The sequence below is a fragment of the Alnus glutinosa genome, chromosome 3, assembly GCF_958979055.1.
Source record: "Alnus glutinosa chromosome 3, dhAlnGlut1.1, whole genome shotgun sequence".
Lineage (NCBI taxonomy): Eukaryota > Viridiplantae > Streptophyta > Magnoliopsida > Fagales > Betulaceae > Alnus > Alnus glutinosa.
Window position 1 is genome coordinate 2599090 of NC_084888.1, and position 22298 is coordinate 2621387.

A 22298-nucleotide genomic window follows, 5' to 3' on the forward strand; every position below is an offset into this window, starting at 1 on the left:
TTACTCTAGTTAGAATAGGGGGGAAAAGAATGATAGGACAATATCACCATATTTGTGTGAATTGACTAGAGTTTGGCGTATGTGTATAAAAGACAAATGGTACCTTTCATGAAGAGCTTTTAGATTTATAAATTTATTGATATTGCACCTCTTTTTATACCCTTTTGCCAATTATATTATATGCTTCCTTAATCTCGAAATAAATCTGCTGATTTAAAAGGATATGATTATTCATAATATATATGATAAAAGAAAAATATATATATATAGTGATTTTGTCAATGTATTAGAGGTGATCATTTTTAAATAAAAAAATTTGTTTTTTCTTTGCTTTTTGAAGAAGATAATGTAATAAAGAAAATTTAACTTTAAAGATTAGATATATTATGGGAGAAAATAAACATTTACACTGAGACAGAAAATATATATATATATATATATATATATATATATATATATATATATATATATATATATGAAAATTGACCATGGCAAACACGTTTTGAATTTTGAAAGTGTATATAGGACAAATCCAACCACCAACATCATATTGCATTGAGCCATATCCTTATAATTGAACTTATTGAAAAAGATATGTATTTTTATGTGTCGTTCTACTAAGACAGTTGTCGTTAAAGTCAGGAATTAGTCATATACTTTATAAATGATTCTTACATTCTCATTTTTATAAGTTATCCGAATTTCGGTAGAATTTGAGCACCCCCAATAAATTATATATAAACTAATTGGAGTTAAACGGGGAGAGTTTAATATACCTAGTTTTTAAACATTTTAATATATACCCAATTTTTCATTGTGCAAACAACATTTTTGTCCCCAAAATAGGCCAAAAGCTTTTTTTTTTTTTTTTGTTTAATATTTTTAAATATTTCAGTACCTGGTCCGAATAACCGGGTACCAACCATAATAGCCAGTTAACCGGCTACCCGGTTCCAGAGTCGGTTGGTAATTTGTAATAATCCACTATCTTGGAGCCGGTTACCGGTTTTAACCAATAACTAGGCACCAGCTCCGCGTTTTCACCTTTAGATTGCATGACTAAATTATGTCGGTGTTTTTCTATATGATAATAATTCAAATTGGGTTGTTTCGCTTACATTAGCCTACTTAATTTTAGACATAACTTACATTACACAAATATTATAAATAAACCAACAGTCTCTTTGTCGCTTTGTATATTACTAGAAATGGAGATGATATATTTCCTAATTCAATTGGATTTCACATATTTTATAGTATATATATTGTCTTGTCATTTAAAATTTTAAATGTCGTAATACCATATACAACGCTAGAATGCAGTATTTTTTTTTAATGTAAAATAATTAATTTTCATTTCACTTGAAAATGGAAAGGATCATATTAAACTAAGTTTTAGGTTAAGTAAAGTTTTAAATTTAAATTTACTGAAATTTTTAGTAAAAGGATTTTATGGATAGCAATTTGTCTTCATAGTTTAAGTTAAGAGTAATCCTACACAATACACTCTCATTCCATTTAGGCGATGCGACGGTGTCCATCTACCTTTGAACTAACCATTGTAAAAAAAAAAAAAAAAAAAAAAAAAAAGAAAAAAAAAAGAAAAAAAAGAAAAAAAGAGGATCGATGACACTGTCACATTAGCCGAGTAGAATGACGATGGAATAAAGTTATAATATATAATATTTCTCTTAAAGTAATGAATATTGGAAAAGAAATGAGAAAAATTACCATGAACTATGTTATGGTGATGAAAAAATAGTGTATACTGATTACACCGACCCAGATATTGGAAGGATGATGAATACAATATTAACATATAATATCATGTGAAAAAAAATAAAAAAATAAAAATCAACATGTAAAACAAGAATTTTTCATATCACATACAATAATAATAATAAAAAAAAGCATAAATGGGTATTTACAGAAAATAAAAACACTATTTTTAAGAAATGTGATATGTCTCTAAAAACACAAAATAATTTTACATTTAAATCACGTCAAAACACTTTTTCGAAACTAAAATAAAAAAATTTCCTCAAAATACATTAAACAAACATATCCCTCTCATTGTTGAAATTAAAAGTGGAGGATTTCATAGCGAGAGTAATACTACTCTTTATATTTATTTTATATTGATTAATTAGATATATTTTAAATAATAATTTTATATTAACCATTTAAAAAAACAAAAATAAAATTGCTTAAAACACGTTTTATTCACGAATAAAAAAGGAAAGTGATAGGTTGTACAAAAGAAACCATACACACAAATACACAATCCACATTGGATTATAGCCCGGCAACTTCCCAATGATTCTAATAACCTTTTCCTAATTCCTAGAAAACGTACAAATTTTGATAATCTCTCTCTCTCTCTCTCTCTCTCTCTCTCTCTCTTTCTCTCTCTCTACACTACAAAGCAAGCCGGAGTTGAGCGGAGAATGCAACTCTGTCTCTTCTCTCTCTCTCTCTCTGAAAAAAATAAATGTCTTCATCTAAATCTTCTTTATAACACATGGTTTATGCATGGTTAGTGTAATCAAACGGAAACCATTTTCCATTTACTCAGTCTCTCTCTGTGTGAGGGTCAACATGCAAATGCACCGAAAGCCAAGTTGGTATTTTTACATTCTTTAATCAAACTTAATAGCCAAGGCTTTCATTGATTCGGCCGCTTTGATCGATACCCATATCGAATAGGAGGAAAGAGTCTGTGAATCTGTGAGTGTGCTGAAAAAGAAAGGAAAGCAATGAAGAGCGACGAGCAAGCGCGGTCTTTGTTTGGGATTTCGCTCTCAGGCAGACCCAAATGGCATCAATTCTTCATTTGCTCTGGTGGGTTCTTCTTTGGCTATCTTGTCAATGGTATCTGCGAGGTACTCTCTCTCTCTCTCTCTCGTTCTCTGTATTGGCGTTCTGTTTGGTTGCTCAGAGAAGGAAGAAAATGAGTTTTAGAACTGTTTGGTAAATGAGGAAACTAAGAGGAGTCTTACAGTTTTCTGTTTTATTTTTAATTTTGTTGCATTGAATTTTGTTTGATTGCTGAGAAAACTCTGAAACGGAAAATATATGCTTTCTTATAATTTTCGTTTTTTTCACTCTGTTTCTTCAGAGAGCAAGCGAAGGCTGCATCTTTAGTTTGCGAGAAACATTTTCTTTAATGGCGGAATTGTGAAGTTTTTGTTTCAGCACCCTTGTTTGGTTTCCCACAAAACTGAGCAAAAGAAAATAATAGGAAAATTTGACCTTCTTTTTGGTTATGGAAAAACAAACGAGAGAATGGTATTTCTTAGATTGACTTTTAATGTGCTAAAAATTATTCTTATTTACTTCAATCCTAGATTTTCTACAACTGTAATTTTTGGAATGAATTAATTTGGATAGAAAATCTCAAGAGCTCGTTTTACAGATATATATATTTTCTGAGTGGCTCTTAATTTTTTTTTCCTAATTTTCAGGAGTATGTGTACAACAGGCTCCAATTCAGGTAAGTTTAATTAGTTGGTTCTGTTTTGTTTGGTATGTATGATTTTGAGCTCTAATTAAGGATTTGTTGTTCATGATGGATTTCCATGAAGTATTTTATTTGTTGTTCCAGCTATGGTTGGTATTTCACATTTATTCAAGGATTCGTCTACCTGTTTCTGCTTTATGTCCAAGGCTTCACCCCCAAGCAAATGGTGAACCCATGGAAGACATATGTGAAGCTCTCTGCTGTCCTTATGGGTTCCCATGGACTTACCAAAGGATCTCTGGCTTTCCTAAACTACCCTGCACAGCTTATGTTCAAATCCACAAAGGTAACTAGCAAATTAATTCCATGTCCATTTTTTGTAGCTAAAGATCAGGTTTCTTTTTCCTTCAAGAGCAACCAAATTTTAGCTGGACCAAGGCTTCTTACTTTTGTAATAATGGAAATTAAGTAAATGTAATTAATAACTTGAAGATTTGTCCTTAAAAGCTAGCTGGTGAAGTTTTTGAGTTCATTGTTTTGGAATTTGGATACTAAGCTGTCCCATAATTATAAGATGGATCAGAAATCTGTCTCTTTGAATTTTCATAGAGAGTTACCTCTTTGAGTCATTTGAGCCAAAACTCATTAGCAACAACCTATTTGAGATTTAATTTTTATGATCCTGGTAACTTTCAGGTTCTGCCGGTGATGATAATGGGCGCATTCATACCGGGTCTGCGGCGGAAATACCCGCCTCACGAATATCTGTCTGCGGTACTCTTGGTTGTGGGTTTGATCCTCTTCACCTTAGCAGATGCAAAAACTTCCCCCAACTTCAGTGTAATTGGTGTTGTAATGGTATCTGGTGCTCTAGTCATGGACTCCTTTTTGGGTAATTTTCAAGAAGCAATCTTTACCATAAACCCCGAAACCACGCAGGTGAATTTCATGTCATAGTGATATCTCTCTCTGTGAAGAGAAAGGCATTCATGGAAAACCTGTGATCTTCACATTTAATTTTTGAGCTTCTTTTTATCTTTATGCGCAGACAGAGATGCTGTTTTGCTCAACCGTGGTGGGCTTGCCTTTCTTGATTCCACCCATGCTTGTAACGGGAGAATTATTCAAAGCATGGAGCTCATGTTCACAGGTAACGTTTGAAAATATGCTTCTTTTTTAATTCCCCATAACAGCATGGTTTTTGCATGTTCTAAAAGATCTCGTTGCTTTTCATGCAGCATCCATACGTTTATGGCGTGCTAGTGTTTGAAGCCATGGCCACGTTTATTGGCCAAGTTTCTGTCCTCTCCCTCATTGCCCTCTTTGGTGCAGCCACCACCGCCATGGTACATTGTTATCACAAGCTTTTTAAATTCCTCGCTCTCCCATGTCAATTCATACAAATATATATATATATATATATATATATATATATATATATATACTTTCAATAAATTTCATTTCCTTTGCTGTGTTAAGTAATTAAGAGTCAATTTAAATTTGTGGTTTCAAAATGTGCGATTTAGAATATAGTGCATATAAAATGATTTAAAAACATGTACAGTTATGCAGAATTGCAGTTTATTTTTAAAATCGAGAAAAAAAGCAAATTTTTCTACGTTTTCAAATTTCAAATTTTTAGAAATATCCTCCCAAACACACTTTCTGTGATTTACTAACTCTCTTAGGTGGTGCCGTTTTAACATTCTTTAGCGATTGACTTTTTTCAAGAACCCTCATTTCAAGGTACAAATATTTAGTGTAGTGTCCTTAGTCCAAAATAAAATAAAATAAAATCAGGCACAATATGTAGGACACATGGAATAATTAAAAAAGAAAAAAGAAGAAGACAATTTTAATATTATATTTGGTCTCTGAAAATAGGCCTAATTTCAACTTTTGCACATGAATAAGTCTTAATTTTAGGAACTATACTCGAAATTAATGTATTTCAACTTTTGTTTTTTTTTATATAATATATAATTATTTTTTTGGTGTTAATTTTCATTCACAGGTGACAACAGCAAGGAAGGCGGTGACATTATTACTTTCATACTTGATATTTACAAAGCCATTGACAGAGCAACATGGGACTGGGCTTCTGCTGATAGCCATGGGAATCACACTGAAGCTCTTGCCTGATAATAAACCCAGCAAGAGGGCCTCCACCTCCTCTGCCAGTGCCAACATTGCCAAGCCAGCAGCCAGCCGTGAAGAGAGAACTCTGCTAGAAAATATAGCAAAAGATGAAGAAAAGAGGCCACTGGTCTGAAATTATCACTCTATAGAACTACAATTTATTCTTTATATGCCCCCCCCCCCCCCCCCCCCCCCATTTAATCTAATTTTCTGGGATGCAGAAATTATATATGCTTATCTTTATATTCCTTTGACTTCCATCTGTTTGTGGGGTCAAGTATAGTGGTCCCAGTTCCACCTTTCTATATTTTCCCCTAAAATCTGAGTGATATAAAAATTGAATAATTCTTCTGTCTGCTTCGTTGGCTGTTCCCTATTAATGGTTCCCCAATCCCCACAGTTTTCGTATGTTTCTATTGATGATTTGGCTCCTCTCAATGAATCCCATCCGGATGTGCTTCATTGATATGACTGATAAAAGTTTTGAGAAATTTTGTTAAATTCATACTCTACTAAAACTAGTTTATTAAACTCACATTTGTTCTTTTATATATATTTTTTAATAGGGTTAACAGAATATGTAACATCTGTTTTATTTGTTTTAAAGACATGCTAATTTAATATTTGTTTTAGAGAAAAATTGAAGGTGTATATATATATATATTTTAAACTTTACTTAGTTGGGTAGAACTAAGACTTTAGATATGGGACGAAACTAAAAAAATAAAATATTAAAGGGGTAAAAATTTGATTTTAAAAATTATTAAAGCATTTTTAAAAATTTTTAGGGAACATTTTGGGGCTTGGGGGATTGAAGCCTGCCAAGCCCCTTGCTAGTTCCACCATGCACTTACCCCCTCTAACTGTCATGACTTTTGCAGTATTGTTTTTAAAGTTTAAAAATTTGTAATGTAAGTATCTTATTTATTATTCTCTTTCAATATTTCCCTAAGTTAGAATTTTGTGTTTGATCTTAGAGAAATAAGCAAAAATGATCAAAATACTCTCGTTTATTAGAGAGTATTAAAAAAATTAGAATAATAAAAAGTGAAAAAAAATTCATATTCTTTTTAGTAATTTTTGTTATTATTTTGTATTTTTTTTAATTAAGGATATATTTGTATTGTTTTTGAATGAGTGTCTTTCAGTCTATCAAAATTCTTGGTATTAATTTAAAAGAAAAAAAAAACATAATTCGAAAAATAAAAGTTGAGGGAGGCGACAAACGATAAGGCTAAGGCTTTGGCTCAAACAAACAACTATAGAGAGTGATATCATTTAAAAAAAGAAAAAAGAAAAAAAAGAGTGATAGCTCGGTGCTACGTGCCGGCTCAGTCCCATGCATGGTGACAACTAGACCCGCTCTCTTTTTTCATTCTCTTTAATTTAACCCCTTTGTTCATCAACGTCTTTATCAAACTGATTTTGGATTAAAAAAAACAGTAAAATTGGAGCTCAGAATTTTGAAAATTAAAGAAAATTATAAAGCTATTATAAGAGAAAAGGAATGGCTGAGATTGAGACTGAGAGTACTGGGGGCGGCGCCACCACCAGCCTGCTAAGGGCAGAGAGAGATAGAGAGAGACCAAGAGAGCCATGGAAGGGAGAGTTTGTGAAGAGCATTGTGTATGCCAGTCTTGATGCCATCGTCACTTGCTTCTCTCTCATTTCATCCATCTCCGCTACCAGTCGCTCCTCAGGTATATGTTTTTTTTTTTTTTTTTTAATTATTATTATTATTATTATTATTATTATTATTATTATTATTATAACCAAAAGTGTGATATATAGCATTTCTCATTTTTCATATAAATATAAAGATTTCAATCTTCAATAAACTCATTTAAAAGATTATTACGAAACAGTAGAACTGCAATCAAACTCATATCCTAGAGTTGAGTCACGACTGTTGGTTGTAGGGGATGTGTTGGTGCTGGGATTTGCAAATCTGGTTGCTGATGGGATATCGATGGGGTTTGGGGATTATGTATCGAGCAGCACCGAGAAAGATGTGGGTGTCAAAGAAAGGGCGGTGACTGAGTGGGATATCACCCACCATAGCCGTATTGAGCAGCAGGACTTGCTGAGGCAATATCAAGCACTTGGGATGGACATCAACGATGCCACCATGGTATGCCTTCTTCTCCATTCTCTGCCTGCAAAATGCTTCCAACATTTTTTTACGAATTCCTACGCAACGTGAAAGGTTGGTTGGTGCAAGGTTGTGAACATATTTGCAAAATACAAGGACATCATGGTGGGCGAGAAGATGGTGGCTCAGAAAGGAATGCGACAGCTGGACGAAGCAGACAAGCCATGGAAGCATGGCCTGGTCACCTTTGTGGCCTTCCTTGTGTTTGGGAGTGCCCCTCTCCTCTCATTCATCGTCCTTATTCCATTTACGCACAGTGACACTGTCAAGTTTGTTGGTGCATGCGTCCTTTCTGCGCTGGCGCTTGCGCTGTTGGGGATAGCCAAGGCCAAGATTGCAGGCCAGAACTATGCATTCTCGGCAGTAATGACTCTATTCAATGGGGCTATAGCTGCAGCTGCCGCATACACTCTGGGGTCAGTACTTACCAATGTGGCCGGCCTAGATGACTGAGTCAACTCGCGAATGAAAAGTAGTGGGTGGAGCCCATTTTCGTATGAATCCCAAGATAGCCTAACAATGGTGTGTAACTTCATACACACATGGGTTGGAAGAACCTCAACAATGGTGTTCGAGCCGATGGTTTGTCAAAGACTAGTGTTTAATGCAACATCTGTATGGTGGACTTTTATGAGGTTCTTGATTTGTTGTTATCTATGACAAAGTAGATTAAAAGCATTGGGCTCTCGGTGATGACACCTGACATTTGGTAAAAGAATTTTGTTTACGAGGGAGTGTAGTTTATGTGGTGATAAATTCGAAATTGTTGAGTATACACGAATGAGTAGAAAAAAGAATTAACATCCCCCCAAAGATGTTTAGTCTCTACAACAATCTCATACCTGGAAATAGCCTGTGAAAATTTCTGCATTCTCAGAAATATGATAAACTAGTGTTCAGAAAACATAGCCAACCACGATCAGTTCCCTTCACTCAGTGCTAGTTGCAAGGCGTGCTCTGCTTCCTTCAGAAATAAACGGGTCAGTTGCTTTTGCCCCCATCGATATTGGATACTAGAGCGCCCGTTTCTACTCAACTTCTGTTTGGTTAGGCCATCTGTCTCTTTGCTGCAGGGCACGCAAAAGAAAAGGGACATCAAAGATTCATTTTATAGTTCTCCAGACGATGTTTTCAGTTGAAAGCAAGATGAAGATGGAGAAGCAACAGTTCAATAGTATGGGCAAAAAAAAAAAAAAAGTACACAATTTTTTTCTTTTAAGTAATTTAATCTCATTGAAAAGCGTTGAGGGACAAACTCTAATGCACAAGAAGTAAACAAGAAAATTTCCTATTCACTAGAAAAAAGCAAACTATTATGAGCTGCTATCCATGTATAAAGGGAGTTACACAAGAAAAAAGCACTAGTGCACAAGATAAGACTCAGGTTAGTACCATAAGAACACCACCACCAACAACAACAACAAAAGATCAAAAGATGAAGGCGAATTCATGCATTGCTAATTGGATATTCAGCAAATACATTACACACCGAATTTTAAACATTCCTTCCTCAGAGGACAGGAAACATAATTATTATTATTTTTTGATGAATTGGAAACATTAAATTATTAGACACTATTAGCATTGGAAGTCATTGTTTGTAGCATTTTCTGCTTTAGTATATCAAAGTATCAGAAACCAGGGGTTTTGCTGCACATGCATAATACTTTGAACTGGTATTCAAAGACCATAGGCAAGTGCAGCTTAAGTATTGCAAGAAGATTATAGACCAGCAAAGGTTACATTAAACTGGATCAAGGATTTGACTAAGAAGGCATCCATCAAGACAAAAATATGCTACCTCAAATTTTTCTTGTACCTTATTTGCTGCTCCTGGCTTTCAGCAGTGCTAACTTCTTTAAGCAGTTCAATGTCACAGTCCTCTGTTCCAGAGTTCTCTTCAAGATCCATCATCCTTGCATGCACAGAGATCACAGTCTTAGGAAAGTTGTGAATTCTTTTCTTTTTAAACGGATGGAAGTGATATTATATAGCCGAGTATCAGCAATCAATATTCAATGAGAGATTCCAGTGGTTACTTTGTCTGGAGAAGATCAACAAGCAATTGCAAAGCTCCAGAATCGCCACAAGCCTCCCATACTGCTGCATGGACTTCTGTATCAGATGGTTGCCTCTCCCCTCCATACCCAACAAGCTTTAGTAAAAGAAATAAATTCAATCAGGGGTTGAAAACAAGAAGAAAAAGAATTTGAACCATAGGTGGGTTCTTTTCTTTGGGATCCAAAGAGCAAATCTCTATCAATAAGTAAAAATATCACCAAAGTATAAAGAAATCTAGCACGCTGATGTGCAAATCATCTTTCCATTAAGTAGTTAGAGCAGTTTCCTTATATTTACGACTGGATGCTCCTCAAATAATAGTTTATGCTATATAAACAATTCATAAAGATCACCAAAAGCCTGCCCACGACAATGTTTTCTTTAATGTGCAACATCAAAATCTTAACAGCCTTGCCTTCATCTCACCCCATAAATACATCAATATATGTTTTCATTTTCTGCTTTATCTTTTAAAGGCAGTCGGACAATCAATTTATAACATCATATATCATTAAAAAAAATAATAAAAATAAAAATCAATGATGCTTCTAGAACAAATCTCTATTAAGACATAAGACAGTAAAGCACAACTTCTAACTTGGGGGAAAAATGAAAATTGACAATAATTAAAAACAGATGCTTCATTTATTAATTATGGAGTTTAAGTGATACTCTGATATTATGTCCAAAGTATAGTGCATGTTTTAACTGAACTAAGTTCTAATTTATAACTCAATAGCCTCATTAGGATCTAATAAGATTTGATACTTTCGTTTTGACGTAAAACTTTTTTTGTCTGAAAATATTTTCAGCCTAACACAATTTTTATTTTTATTTTTGATAAGCAGAGAAATTTTATAAAAAGCGTAAAGGCGCTCCTAAGCATACATTTTTTTTGATAAGTAAGTAGAAAATTTTATTAGAAAAAACGCAAAGCGCAATCAGGTATACAGGGGGTATACAGGAGAGGCAATTAGGAAGAAGAAGAAGAAAGCAATACAAGGAAATTGCTATAACTAATCTCTAAAGGTGCTAAATACGCAGCCGTCCAGGAGTACAAAGAATGAAGAAAAAAGGAAATGAGCTCCTCTATGGTTCTTTCTTTGTCCTCAAACTGTCTATCGTTGCGTTCCGTCCACAAGCACCACATAAGACAACAAGGAGCCATCTTCCACACGACCGCACTACTGGACCGTCCCCCCGACCACCAGCAAGAAAATAAGTCTATCACCCGAGAAGGCATCACCCAATACAGACCGAAACGGCTAAGGATGACGTACCACAGAGCACGTGCAACCTCGCAATGAAGGAGAAGATGATCCACAGTCTCCCCGGTCATTTTACACATACAGCATCTATCAATCACAATGACACGCTTCTTTCTGAGGTTGTCCAAGGTGAGGATTTTCCCTAACGCTGCCGTCCAAGCGAAGAAGGCCACTTTCAATGGGGCTTTGGTCCGCCAAATACTTTTCCAAGGGAAAAAAGAAGTTTCTTTGCATGCAAGAGCCTTATAGAATGATCTGACATCAAAAGACCCTTTGCGAGAGAGGGTCCACCAAAGCCGGTCCCCCCCAACTTGAGCCACCTTAGATGAATACAATAAGAAGAAAAAGGAAGCCATAACGTCCACCTCCCAATCGTGAACATCACGGAAAAATCTGACATCCCACTGATAGGAACCACTTACCACTACCAAATGGTCTTCTACCAAAGAATCCTTGGCACAAGCTATATCATATAGAACTGGATAGGCTTCCTTGAGGGCCATCTCTCCACACCATACATCATCCCAAAAACGAATCCTCGACCCATTGCCCAAGATAAGTCTGGTAGATCTACAGAACATGCTCCACCCCTTCCTAATGTTTTTCCAAATCCCCACACCGTGAGACCCAAGGGGATCTAAAGAACACCAACCAGCCCTAGTAGAGCCATACTTCGCATCCACCACGGATTTCCACAGAGCTTCTCTCTCAAAAGCATAACGCCATAACCACTTCCCTAATAGCGCCTTATTGAACGTTCTCAAATTTCGAATGCCCAATCCACCTTCAGAAATAGGAAGACAAACCTTGGACCAACTAACCAAGTGGTATTTGAATTCTTCGCCTATGCCACCCCACAAAAAATCACGATGCAGCTTCTCAATGCGACTAGCAACACTGGAAGGAATAGAGAATATAGAGAGATAATAAGTAGGAAGGTTGGAAAGAGTACTCTTTATGAGGGTAACCCTACCCCCCTTCGACAAATACAACCGCTTCCAGCTAGCCAACCGTCTCTCAATCTTCCCTACAACTTCATCCCAGCAAGACTTAGCCTTAAAAGGAGCTCCTAACGGAAGACCAAGATACTTTATAGGAAGAGAGGACACTCCACATCCCAATATGTTAGCCAGACCGTCCATATTATCCACCTCACCCACAGGAACCAAAACAGATTTGGCCAGATTAATCTTCAATCCTGACACAGCTTCAAAAGTAATAAGAAGCATATGAAGATAATGAAGTTGTTCAGAATTAGCCCCGCAAAAGACTAAAGTATCGTCTGCGAACAAAAGGTGAGAAATGTTAAAAGCTTCACTGTTGCCAGAACCCACAGAAAACCCTGAAAGGTAACCCTTTTGAACATTAGCGAAGAAAAACTTGCTAAGAGCTTCCATCACTATGACGAACAAAAGTGGTGACAAAGGATCACCCTGTCTAAGGCCACGAGAGCTACTGAAAAAACCGGTTGGGGAGCCATTCACCAGCACAGAGAACCGTACCGTAGATATACATTGCGCTATCCAGGAACACCATCTCTCCCCAAAGCCACATCTTCTCAACATATACAATAAGAAATCCCAGTTAACGTGGTCGTAGGCCTTCTCAACATCCAACTTACAAAGTAGCCCTGGTTCGCCGGATTTGATTCTACTATCCAAGCACTCATTGGCAATAAGAACTGAGCATACATGAAGTATACAAAAAGGACACCAAAACAGAAAAAGAAAGAAAGAAAGAAAGAAACAGAACCCGCAAAACCCAAAAACAAGAGGAAACCTAAGCACCCTAATAGGAACCAGCCCACAAAACCCTGAGAACAAAACATCATAGCAAGGGCTCCCTTGCCTTTCCCTAGCTAGAACCAAAACCTCTAACATCATAATTAATCGAGCACTCTAAGTTTTTCACATCTCTACTCCCTTTAAACTTAGGAGTGGACCCTGAAAACTCTTGAAGCTCTTCATCAATTTTAGACATCAAGTTCCAAAAATCCTTCACATTTCCTTCGTGGGAGACCTCCAGTGTTTGAAAACAGAAATCACCGATCCCTTCTAAATCACCGATCCCTCGAAGGTTCACCGACCTCTGAGGAAGACGACAACAGAGGAGGGCACCCAAACACTGGAGAGACCACAAGCCTCGACGGGGCACCAACGCCCAACATCTTCTCACCCACAGACTTGGGCGACGGGAGAGAAGACCCACCCACTTCAGTCAAAGGAATGACCTCACCGCTCGGGAGAAGGAAGACTCGCCGAAGAAGAGGCTTACAGACCTCGTCACGCAAAGGCGCAGACGCCAAAGAAGAGCGAGGACCCAGAGATGGAGGGACGTTGATCGCTGCCACAGCCTAACACAATTTTTAGGAAAATTATTTATTACATTGTTGGGTTGAAACACAAAAAATGATCCAAACACAACCTCAAACACCTTATCTGCAGTATACCAAACCCATATTCACCCAAACCAGTCACCACTTCAAGCACCACATCCCATTAATCACCTCAATTGCCACCACCACGAGCACACCCAACCTCAAACACCTTACTGCAGTACACCAAACCCACATTTACCCAAACCAGCCACCAACTCAAGCGCCAAATTCCATACATCATCTGGACTGTTGCACCACGACAATCACGCCAAACCTTGGACACCTTATCTGCAATGCACAAAACCTGTGTTGACCCAATTTAGCCACCACTTCAAGCACCAAATCCCATTCATCAATTCAACACCTCACCAGGGAAAAGCAAGGATCATCTAATCCTAATACAACTGAAGTATAGAAGACAATTTTCAGAACCTTTCACCATACCGGCAAGCAACCCAAAGTGACCGAAACAAGGCTTACACACCTTCAACTCTAGACGTGTTCATTGCATTCATTTAATATTGAAGATACTTGACAAGGTGGGTTACAGGGAAGCTATATATATCCTCAGGTCAGAAGTTATAAAAAGGCAAGGTATCCATGGTAAGGAAAGATGATGCTAGAGAAACTGCACCTCTTCCAGCATTGATTGAACCTGAAAAAGCTCATCCTCCTGCAAGGCTATGGTCCTCAAGGCAGTTAAAAACTTCTCAGGAAAAACCAGCTTGTTTAAGTAAGAGGGCGTCTTGCGCTGACCACTCCAACTATAGTTGCAAACTCGACCCTCGCACTTATCATTCCCTTTGCTTTTTGCTGTGCATTCTGAAAAGAATCCATGATCCAGCAAACTTCTTGGTAAAAGACACCTCAGTTCAGCCTTCTGTGAGCACAAACTAGATTTGTTGATAAAGCAAATTTTATTTTGGAGGAAAAGTAAAGCAGTATGGAAGCGAATTGTGCATGGATGATCATGCACTAAAAAATTGACGAGAGTACAAATGATATATTAACATGAAACCACATACCACAAAATTAAAAACAGATGATACTTGACCTGTGCTTCAAGAAGCTGGGCCTTTGAGTCAGAAAAGGGCACATTCTGGATCGCCTCCATGGGATAATGGACCTGTGTAGTCACAAAACAACCAATGATCCATGTACCAGGTCTTGGTAGCTCACTGTAATTCGTTAATTTAGGATTAACAAATGGTCATCCTCAAGTTGAGTTTGAAAGGACGTCACCATCATAAATTGAAATAAATTAATTAACAGGAGCTACATATGTCACATAGATGGCATTACCATGAGATAGTCATCTGGATTGTTATCAATGACAAAACCATACAAATAAAGTAGTTCCTGCATCAAATGCAAGGTAATGGATTTGTGTTAACAAGTTGATGAAGCTCTACAGTCACTCAAAATTATACAAGGTCCATTGATTGGAGCTTGTGCATATAAATATAATCAAAAGACTTAGATAATTGTCAAGCCAAAACACATGAATATTGAATAGTAAGATGGTTGAAAAAAAGAAAATGAATAAGACATTTTGCATCTTACAGAGAAGTGAGCATGACATGTGTATGGCATAGTACAACCATTATGAATATGGATCCGAGTAGAGGAAAAAATAGAAGGACATCACTCTATTAATTTATAAAACATGATATATGAGTATATGACCACAAATAGAATGGCATAGCAAAGTACCTCATTTCCTTTGTTACCATAGCTAATGGAAATCTCTCTCTCGATTTCAAAGGGACTTTGTTCAGCTGTCCAATTGGGAAAAAAGAACATCATGACTAGTCAGCTATACCGGCCACTGAAAATAAAAGCAGAAGGGAAACAAACTGATGCAAGACAAACAATAATCACAGAAATAAACTCTGAAATTAGGCAAAGAGAAGAGAAAGAAGCTAAAAGATGAGAGAGAAAGATGAGAAAGAAGAAGCTAGAAAGAGAGAATCGAAGGAAAGAGAGGAGAGAAGCTAGGGGAGAAAGGGAGAGGGGGGGGGGGGGAGAGAGAGAGAGAGAGAAAAAGATATAAGAATCAATTCTTCAATTTTTTGTATGCCATCAAGTCTGACTCCATTGGAGTGAAAATCACACTTAGATAGACTTCGGACTAATCCCTAACCCTAATCTAGGGCAAAGCCTATTATTGAATTACCAAAAATACTCTAGGGCAACACTCATTTATTGAATTACCAAAAACAACGCCATTAACTCTTAAAAAAAAAATAAAACATAAATTAAATACTAATAACCCAATTAACTAATAAAATTTAAATAAAACAACAGGACCCAATTAACTCTTGCCTCATCCCACATCATTCTCCCCTGGTTAGACAAAACTCGACCTCTCAAGTCCATGGTGCTGGCATGGGCCTGAACATGGGCTTGTTGGAATTGTTATTGGCACAAGTCTAGGCGCAGGAAGTCATAATTGTAAGGCCCAAGATTTCAATTAAAATTGCTTAACAGAACACAAATGGCTTCTGCAGGCACTGAAGAGTCGAGCGCAAGACATGATGGTTTCTTTCTTTCTTTGGGCTGAGATACAATGGCTTCAAATCACTGCTTTGAGCACTTCTAGTGAAAACCCATAAACTAAAATGGTCGAGTGGCAACTCGGAGCTAATGGTGCCACAGCGGCATGGGTTGGCAAAATGGAATGGGACAGCGGCAGCAAAGGGTGAGATGGTGGTGGCGCTAGGTGAACTATGCCGGCGGCTTGGTGCAGGTGTGCCTTGCAGAGCTGTCTGCAGTAGATGACAGAGGATGTGCAGTCATGCAACGAGGTCGGTGGCACTGGCAAGATGGACCATGACAATGCACCAGTGATTGACGTGAAAGGACTATCCACCTGTCTCTCTCTCTCGTGCGTCGTGGGTCATTGATTGAAGTGGGTGGGCATCTGCTTTGCACCGAGTGGGTGGCTGAAGCCGTGGTAAAGAATTTGTCCATATCAGTGGCAACAACACAGTAGTGGATTTGGATGATGGGTAGCGGCGATGGGTGGGTTGCAAACTATCTGTGGTGGATCGTGGAATTGTAATTGGGTTGGTTCTGACGAGCGGATGCTGTGGGGATGGAGTTTAAGCACTCTTTTTTTTCTTGGATTGGGTGGTGGATTGGATTGTGTGGTGGTTATGGGTTGGGCGTATGGATGATGGGGGGTAGTGCTTTAGGCCGTGCAAAGGACTCTGTCATCGCTTTGGGTTGTGGAGTGGTAATGGCACGATAGCATGGGGTGTGGGGAATTTTTTTTTTTTAACGATGGCAATCTTGGGCACCTAGAAGTTGGAGGGTGTTACGGTTTGATTTGGCCTGCAGTGGAGAGGCTTGGGATGGCAGACAACGACTGTGTTGGGATGGTGGTGGTCATCACATTGGCTCAATTGGGGTAGCACGGTCGTGGATGCATGATTGTTGTGGGAAATAATCGAATTAGGCTCTAATACCAATTTGATGTAGAACAATTAATAATCACAAAAATACACTCTGAAATTTGGGCCAAGAGATGAGAAAGAAGCTAAAGAAGAGAGAGAAGAGAGAAGAAGGCAGGGGAGAGAAAGAGAGAAGGAAAGAGTAGAATCAATTCTTCATTTTTTTTTTATTCCATCAAGTTTGCCCTCATTGGAGTACAAAAGACGCTTAAATAGACTAACGACTAGATCCTAGGGCAACGCACATTTATTGACTTACCTAACATAATTTAGGGCAACACCCATTTATTGAATTGCCTAAAATAATCTAGGGCAATCACTTGGTTATTGAATTACCAAAAACAACACCATTGACTCTTAAAAATTAAATATTAATAACTCAAGCAACTAATCCAATTAACTTCTTGTCTCACATCACAAACAATTAAGATATTCATTAGCAGCTGCTGCTAGCTGCATGAAACTCACGTTAAAGGTCAATAGTTGAACCTAACACCCATGTAAATGACAAAACCTACTACAAAATCAGGAAGAGGATACTACCAGAAAGAAGGTACATAGAGCAAGGAACTCCAGTTATTGTTCCTGTTCCATCAACTTCCCATGTTGCTGCTGCCTTCAAATCTGAAAGGTCAAGTTCTCAGCCAGTAAGGTACAGGAACATACAAAACTTTTGCAACGCAAATCCAATTTATAATTGTAAAATGAGCATTTGTAATATCAATTGTCCAAAAGTTACCTATCCAACCATTTTTGTACAGATAAAAAATTGGTTGGATAAGTGAACATTTTTTATTTTTGTTTGGAAACTCAACTGGCCAAAAGTTTACAATCTTCGGAAGTATTATGTCTTATATGAACACCCAAGAAGCAATTTCTAACATCCACTTTAGTGCCAAGGTTCACTTTGGATCCACTTTAATGAAAGAAGGAATAAAAGCAGTGAGGTAGAAATTATAAATAGATAAAGCACATACTTTTTTTTTATGAATAATCCAAAGGAAATAGATAAAGCACATACTAGGACAAGGGTTATAGGAAATTAAAAAATTTATATATAAAAATAAAAAATAAGTCAACAATATTGGTAAAACACCACTACCAAAAGAAAGGGATTGACAAGATCCAATGGTAAATTATAGAATTTCAGAATTGTGAATGAATGCCATACTATGATTGCAAAAGTCAATGCCAGGGATAAGACCCTCCACCCAAATAGTCTCCCCTTGAATTGATGTGGAAGTCACTCCATTGACTTGCCTATCAACATCCTGAACCCTACATCCTGATATGAGAATGCCATGATATTAGTCCAATAGCAACATCTTACGTTCAAGAAAGACCACATCTGGCACCAAGCTAGTTGTTTACTTTACAATAAACAAATCAGAAGAAAGGATTATTTCATGTGACAGGAAGAGTTAACCTTACCTTTTTCATCCCTTCCACTGACCAACTCTCCACTGGAAATGTGATTAGTGGAATTCTCAGAATCTTTGCTAACTGAAAAGTTACTGTCCTCTACTTGCGTTTGTGGAAATACATAAGAATGTGGAAGAGGAATGTTCAAAGCACGAGACCAAAATACAGAATTTGCCCTAGTGCCATGATAATTGTGCAACATAAGTCAACAAAAGTTTAAAACATTGATAGAAGGCATAAATTTAGGAGAGGATTCACTAGATGACAAAATATCATAAAAACTGTTTAATAAAAAGACACCTACCAAAGGAAATCTTCAAAGCACACCTCACTGGAAAAAGAAGCAATTTGTATACGTTAGTATTTAACAATAGCAATGAAGTTTTAAATATATGAGTAAATGATGACGAACAGTTCATCATTCTGAGACTCATGAAACATGTAATTTTAGATAGCTCATTAATCATAGGTAACAACCAATAAAGAAAAGGCTAGTGAATGCCTGAGTAACCAAGTGAGTCCAACCATAAATTATCATTAGGTGAAAGAGGGTGTTTTACAAACCAACAGACAACCTACATTTCTAAAGTTTGCAGGCTTTGCAGACCATCATGCTTGCATTTGGGCAACTGTCAAATATATTAAGCAAACTCAACTCAGACATACCCATATAAAGCCATTATCTTTATCAACCACATTATAGATTGATTATAGGCAGAACCACAATGATAGATCATCATTTACAGTAATATTCAAAAGGAGAAATACCATCTAAACGCATTTCCTAAATTCTCTCCAAGTTCCTCAGCATGAAACAGCAGCAAGATTTTTTTAAAAATAAATAAATAAAATAAAATAAAATTCTTTAATTCTTTTTCTGGTTGCACAGCAGCAAGGTTGAATTGCGATGTAACAATCATATTTTGGGTGGCAATCAATGGTGCCATTTGTTTGACATAAATACAATTTAATTATTCTGAGAGGCTCAAGCTTTCTTTGGTGGCCTCCAATGTGACAAAGAATGGATGTATCCACCGTCCAATACCATAAACACTTTATTCAATGGACATCAATATGCATATGAGCCAATATTCAAATGCGCAATGAAGACAAAACTAGTAAGGCTTGCCAACTGGACCTGTGATTCCTAATTAGGGCATCTCCAATGTCTATACCGTAGTACATCACATAGTTTGTTGATTTTATCTAGTCATTTGCCCTATTTATCTACATCCTATTTAAACAAATATAATATTAAAGCTGGGCATAGCAAGCTCAAAATAAAATATTTCCAAAGTCCTGTTGTCTAGGTATAGTAAATTTTTTAAGGACAAAATATCCAAAGGTTCAATAGTCTGAAAGATGACAGGATAAATCACGCGTGAGTCCTCAAATAGTAAAATCTTCCAGCAGCCTGATCAAGAATGAATGATTAGTTGTTCAAAAAACAATAATTCATGACATGGGTTATATTAATGAAAGATGAATTAAAGGATAAGACATGAGTAAGTTGGCATGATTGTGATAAACTAATAACGCTCTAAGGACTGCACAAAACCTATTAAAATATTTCTGATACTATAAAGGACCACACACCTTTCTGAATCCCCATCAAGAGTTAAAAGTTTCTTCACAAATCCCTTCGCTTTATTTTCATATAAAGACTGCAACCTTTTCTTCTGCAGTTAAACATGTCTTTGGTCACATATGCTGTACAGGGAAGTTTAGAAAGCCTACTTCTACAATATGTATATATGTATGTATTTATAAATGCTAAAGGTAACACTAGAAAAGATATGAAGCCCGGGAAAAAAAAAAAAAACAGAAAGGATCTTTCAGCTTACATTGAAAGTAGAATGAGACAAAAGAGAAGCCAATCAGATCCCAATTTAATTGCGAAAATCAATACCATAATACTATACTTACTTTTATACGAGTTGCTTATACAAGAGCCAGCATCAGTTTACAAATTATACAAATCAAATTATTGAAGTCAACTGAATGCAGACACACTAGCCATAACATCAAGAAGACATTCCAGAATAACATGAAAGAGAAATGTACCGCTATATTTTAGACACAAGTGTCTGTACAAAGCCAAATAGACCATAAAGGTTAGTCTATCATAGAAAACAGTCAAGATTTATTCATAGTGTAAATTGTAAGAAAATAAAGACACCCATTTTCTCACAGTACCTTCTAGATTAATGGCATTCTGCTAATTGTCACCCACCAAAAAAAAAAAATTGATATAGCCATTTGGTACCTATAGGACGTGTAGATGTGCCCAAAAATTGTTTCACCTGCAATTCAGTGGCCTGATACAACGTTGTTCCCTTCAGCTCCAAAAGCTCATCATCAGTAAACCAAAGTGGATTTCCAAAAGTGGTTGGCAGCATATCAAGGTACCTGATAAAATCAACCACCCTGAATGATTCCAATCACTACTTAAAAAAAGTTAATCATCAATTGAGACTTCAAAAAGAAATGCATTTGTGCATACGGCTTCCATGAAGAATTGTTACGGAGGCGCTCCAGAGTTAGGAACAGAATCATCAAGAACCTGTCATCTACTTCTCCTTCTTCAAACATTGCTCTACATTCTGGTCCAAGAAGAGGATCTTGCAACACTCTCATAGGAGTTATTGCTAAATCTAGTGGAACAACCAATAGAACACCTGAAATTTTTTTCTCAAATGAATTAAAGGAAAAAGTTTTCCCCTCGATTTATAATGCTTTACTTTCCTCAGCTAGCAAAGAGAACAGAGAGCTAATTAAACAGACTACTAGCAGTACATAAATATTATATGCAAATATGAAGTGATTGGAAGTTATGAATTACCATCAGAAGCTTCATTAGTAGAGAAAATACCAAACCCTTTGTTGGATCCACAGTACTTGATCTTGCAACCCCGTAGTTCAGCTCTGTTCACCTGAATTCAAGTCCCAAGTTATTAGAAGAAAAAAAAAAATTTAAAAAACCTCAAACTAAACTCGTATCCCAAAATGTTGTTTGACTTATTGGAAACAAAACCGTGAAAAGGGGAAATGGAAACCTGCAACCACTGGAGGAACCGTTCGAGCTTCGCTTCTTCTTCTGGGCTCGACATTGCTGTGCGAGTCTCTGCGATTGATTGCTTTAGACGAGAGACAGAGAGTTTGTTGAGCTTGACCGTTTACAGCGTTGGGTCCCTATATCGGAACCAGGGTTTAAAGCTCCGCGAAATGGTAGTAGACGGCGTCGTCGAATCTCACAAAAAAAAAATTTGTTCAACGCATGAGTGCGAACTGCGAACAGATCTATTGGGAGTAATAAATCATGCGTCACTTTTGTGTTATTTAAAAAAAAAATATATATATATATAATTTTAAAATTACTATTTAACTTGTGATCGATAGCGATTGAATTTTAATAAAATGATAATTTTAAAGACCATCTCATTTTTAGAAGAACATAAAATATGCACCTCGATTTGGTGCACGTGTCTCAAATTTATTATTAGTTCGAATGTTTTTGTAAAATGTAGAACTAGTTTTTTATTTTCTCTTTGTAACCTGAATAGTAGTATAAAATGTTTCAATTAAAAAACTTTTTACATGATTTTCTTGTGGTTTAGACAAATTGATATTAAAGAAAATTGGACTAAGGTTGAGTTGATATTTATTTTAGGATTGATTTAGAACTGGAATGAAACGGCTTTGCGGTTTAAAGAGGGTCTATAGTATTTATTTTTGGATCAAATTCCAATTGAAAATTTACAAAAGGAGAAAACAAAAAGATATCTCATCATTGTGCAGTCCAACATTTGAACCAATATATTTCTAACAGGTTTTAGGGCAGGGCTGAAATATGATAGACCCTCTTGTAAAAACTTCCCTTTTTTTTTTTTTTTTTTTTTTGAAAATTTGATACTTTGATTATATGATAGAATGAAAAGTAATGCTATTTTCCCACTCATTTATC

The 22298-nt window shown here is 36.5% G+C and overlaps 3 protein-coding genes across 7 annotated transcripts; 2 read left to right on the forward strand and 1 right to left on the reverse strand.

The window, feature by feature from the left end:
• The first annotated feature begins 2403 nt into the window (after positions 1-2403).
• On the forward strand, positions 2404-5785 carry LOC133864019 (UDP-galactose/UDP-glucose transporter 2-like). The gene is made up of 7 exons (XM_062300200.1): positions 2404-2882; positions 3465-3493; positions 3605-3806; positions 4157-4399; positions 4509-4610; positions 4699-4806; positions 5475-5785. The coding sequence occupies exons 1-7, from the start codon at positions 2757-2759 to the stop codon at positions 5730-5732; spliced, it is 1068 nt and encodes a 355-aa protein (XP_062156184.1). The 5' UTR covers positions 2404-2756; the 3' UTR covers positions 5733-5785.
• A 1321-nt stretch (positions 5786-7106) lies between these two features.
• On the forward strand, positions 7107-8204 carry LOC133862610 (uncharacterized). Its single transcript, XM_062298450.1, has 3 exons — positions 7107-7299; positions 7519-7730; positions 7821-8204. Exons 1-3 carry the CDS (start codon positions 7107-7109, stop codon positions 8202-8204), a joined length of 789 nt encoding a protein of 262 aa, XP_062154434.1.
• A 13-nt stretch (positions 8205-8217) lies between these two features.
• On the reverse strand, positions 8218-21634 carry LOC133864450 (uncharacterized). 5 transcript variants are annotated; one of them, XR_009899513.1, is made up of 17 exons: positions 21391-21634; positions 21177-21267; positions 20838-21012; positions 20638-20743; positions 19931-20013; positions 18639-18665; positions 18344-18510; positions 18084-18197; positions 17456-17536; positions 15171-15235; positions 14760-14816; positions 14483-14583; positions 14092-14350; positions 9791-9906; positions 9553-9666; positions 8594-8818; positions 8218-8450 (listed from the first exon to the last, which is right to left on the reverse strand). XR_009899513.1 is itself a non-coding variant. In XM_062300788.1 (16 exons), exons 1-16 carry the CDS (start codon positions 21442-21444, stop codon positions 8671-8673), a joined length of 1758 nt encoding a protein of 585 aa, XP_062156772.1. In that variant the 5' UTR covers positions 21445-21634; the 3' UTR covers positions 8457-8670. The 5 variants fall into 5 exon arrangements, 4 of the variants coding, with proteins under 4 accessions (XP_062156772.1, XP_062156774.1, XP_062156773.1 ...); XM_062300788.1 differs by lacking the exon at positions 8218-8450 and having other exon boundaries at positions 8457-8818; XM_062300790.1 differs by lacking the exon at positions 8218-8450 and having other exon boundaries at positions 8457-8818; positions 14092-14337; positions 14512-14583; positions 21391-21633.
• Between the last annotated feature and the right edge of the window lie 664 nt (positions 21635-22298).

Coding starts and splice junctions, on each gene's coding strand:
- LOC133862610 (XM_062298450.1), top strand. CDS start 7,107: ATGGCTGAGATTGAGACTGAGAGTACTGGGGGCGGCGCCACCACCAGC. Junction 7,300..7,518: donor CGCTACCAGTCGCTCCTCAG/GTATATGTTTTT, acceptor TGTTGGTTGTAG/GGGATGTGTTGGTGCTGGGA. Junction 7,731..7,820: donor ACATCAACGATGCCACCATG/GTATGCCTTCTT, acceptor GGTTGGTGCAAG/GTTGTGAACATATTTGCAAA.
- LOC133864450 (XM_062300788.1), bottom strand. CDS start 21,444: ATGTCGAGCCCAGAAGAAGAAGCGAAGCTCGAACGGTTCCTCCAGTGG. Junction 15,236..17,455: donor CTCTATGTACCTTCTTTCTG/GTAGTATCCTCT, acceptor CCAATTGGACAG/CTGAACAAAGTCCCTTTGAA. Junction 8,819..9,552: donor AGGTACAAGAAAAATTTGAG/GTAGCATATTTT, acceptor CGTGCCCTGCAG/CAAAGAGACAGATGGCCTAA.
- LOC133864019 (XM_062300200.1), top strand. CDS start 2,757: ATGAAGAGCGACGAGCAAGCGCGGTCTTTGTTTGGGATTTCGCTCTCA. Junction 3,807..4,156: donor TTATGTTCAAATCCACAAAG/GTAACTAGCAAA, acceptor GGTAACTTTCAG/GTTCTGCCGGTGATGATAAT. Junction 4,400..4,508: donor TAAACCCCGAAACCACGCAG/GTGAATTTCATG, acceptor CTTTATGCGCAG/ACAGAGATGCTGTTTTGCTC.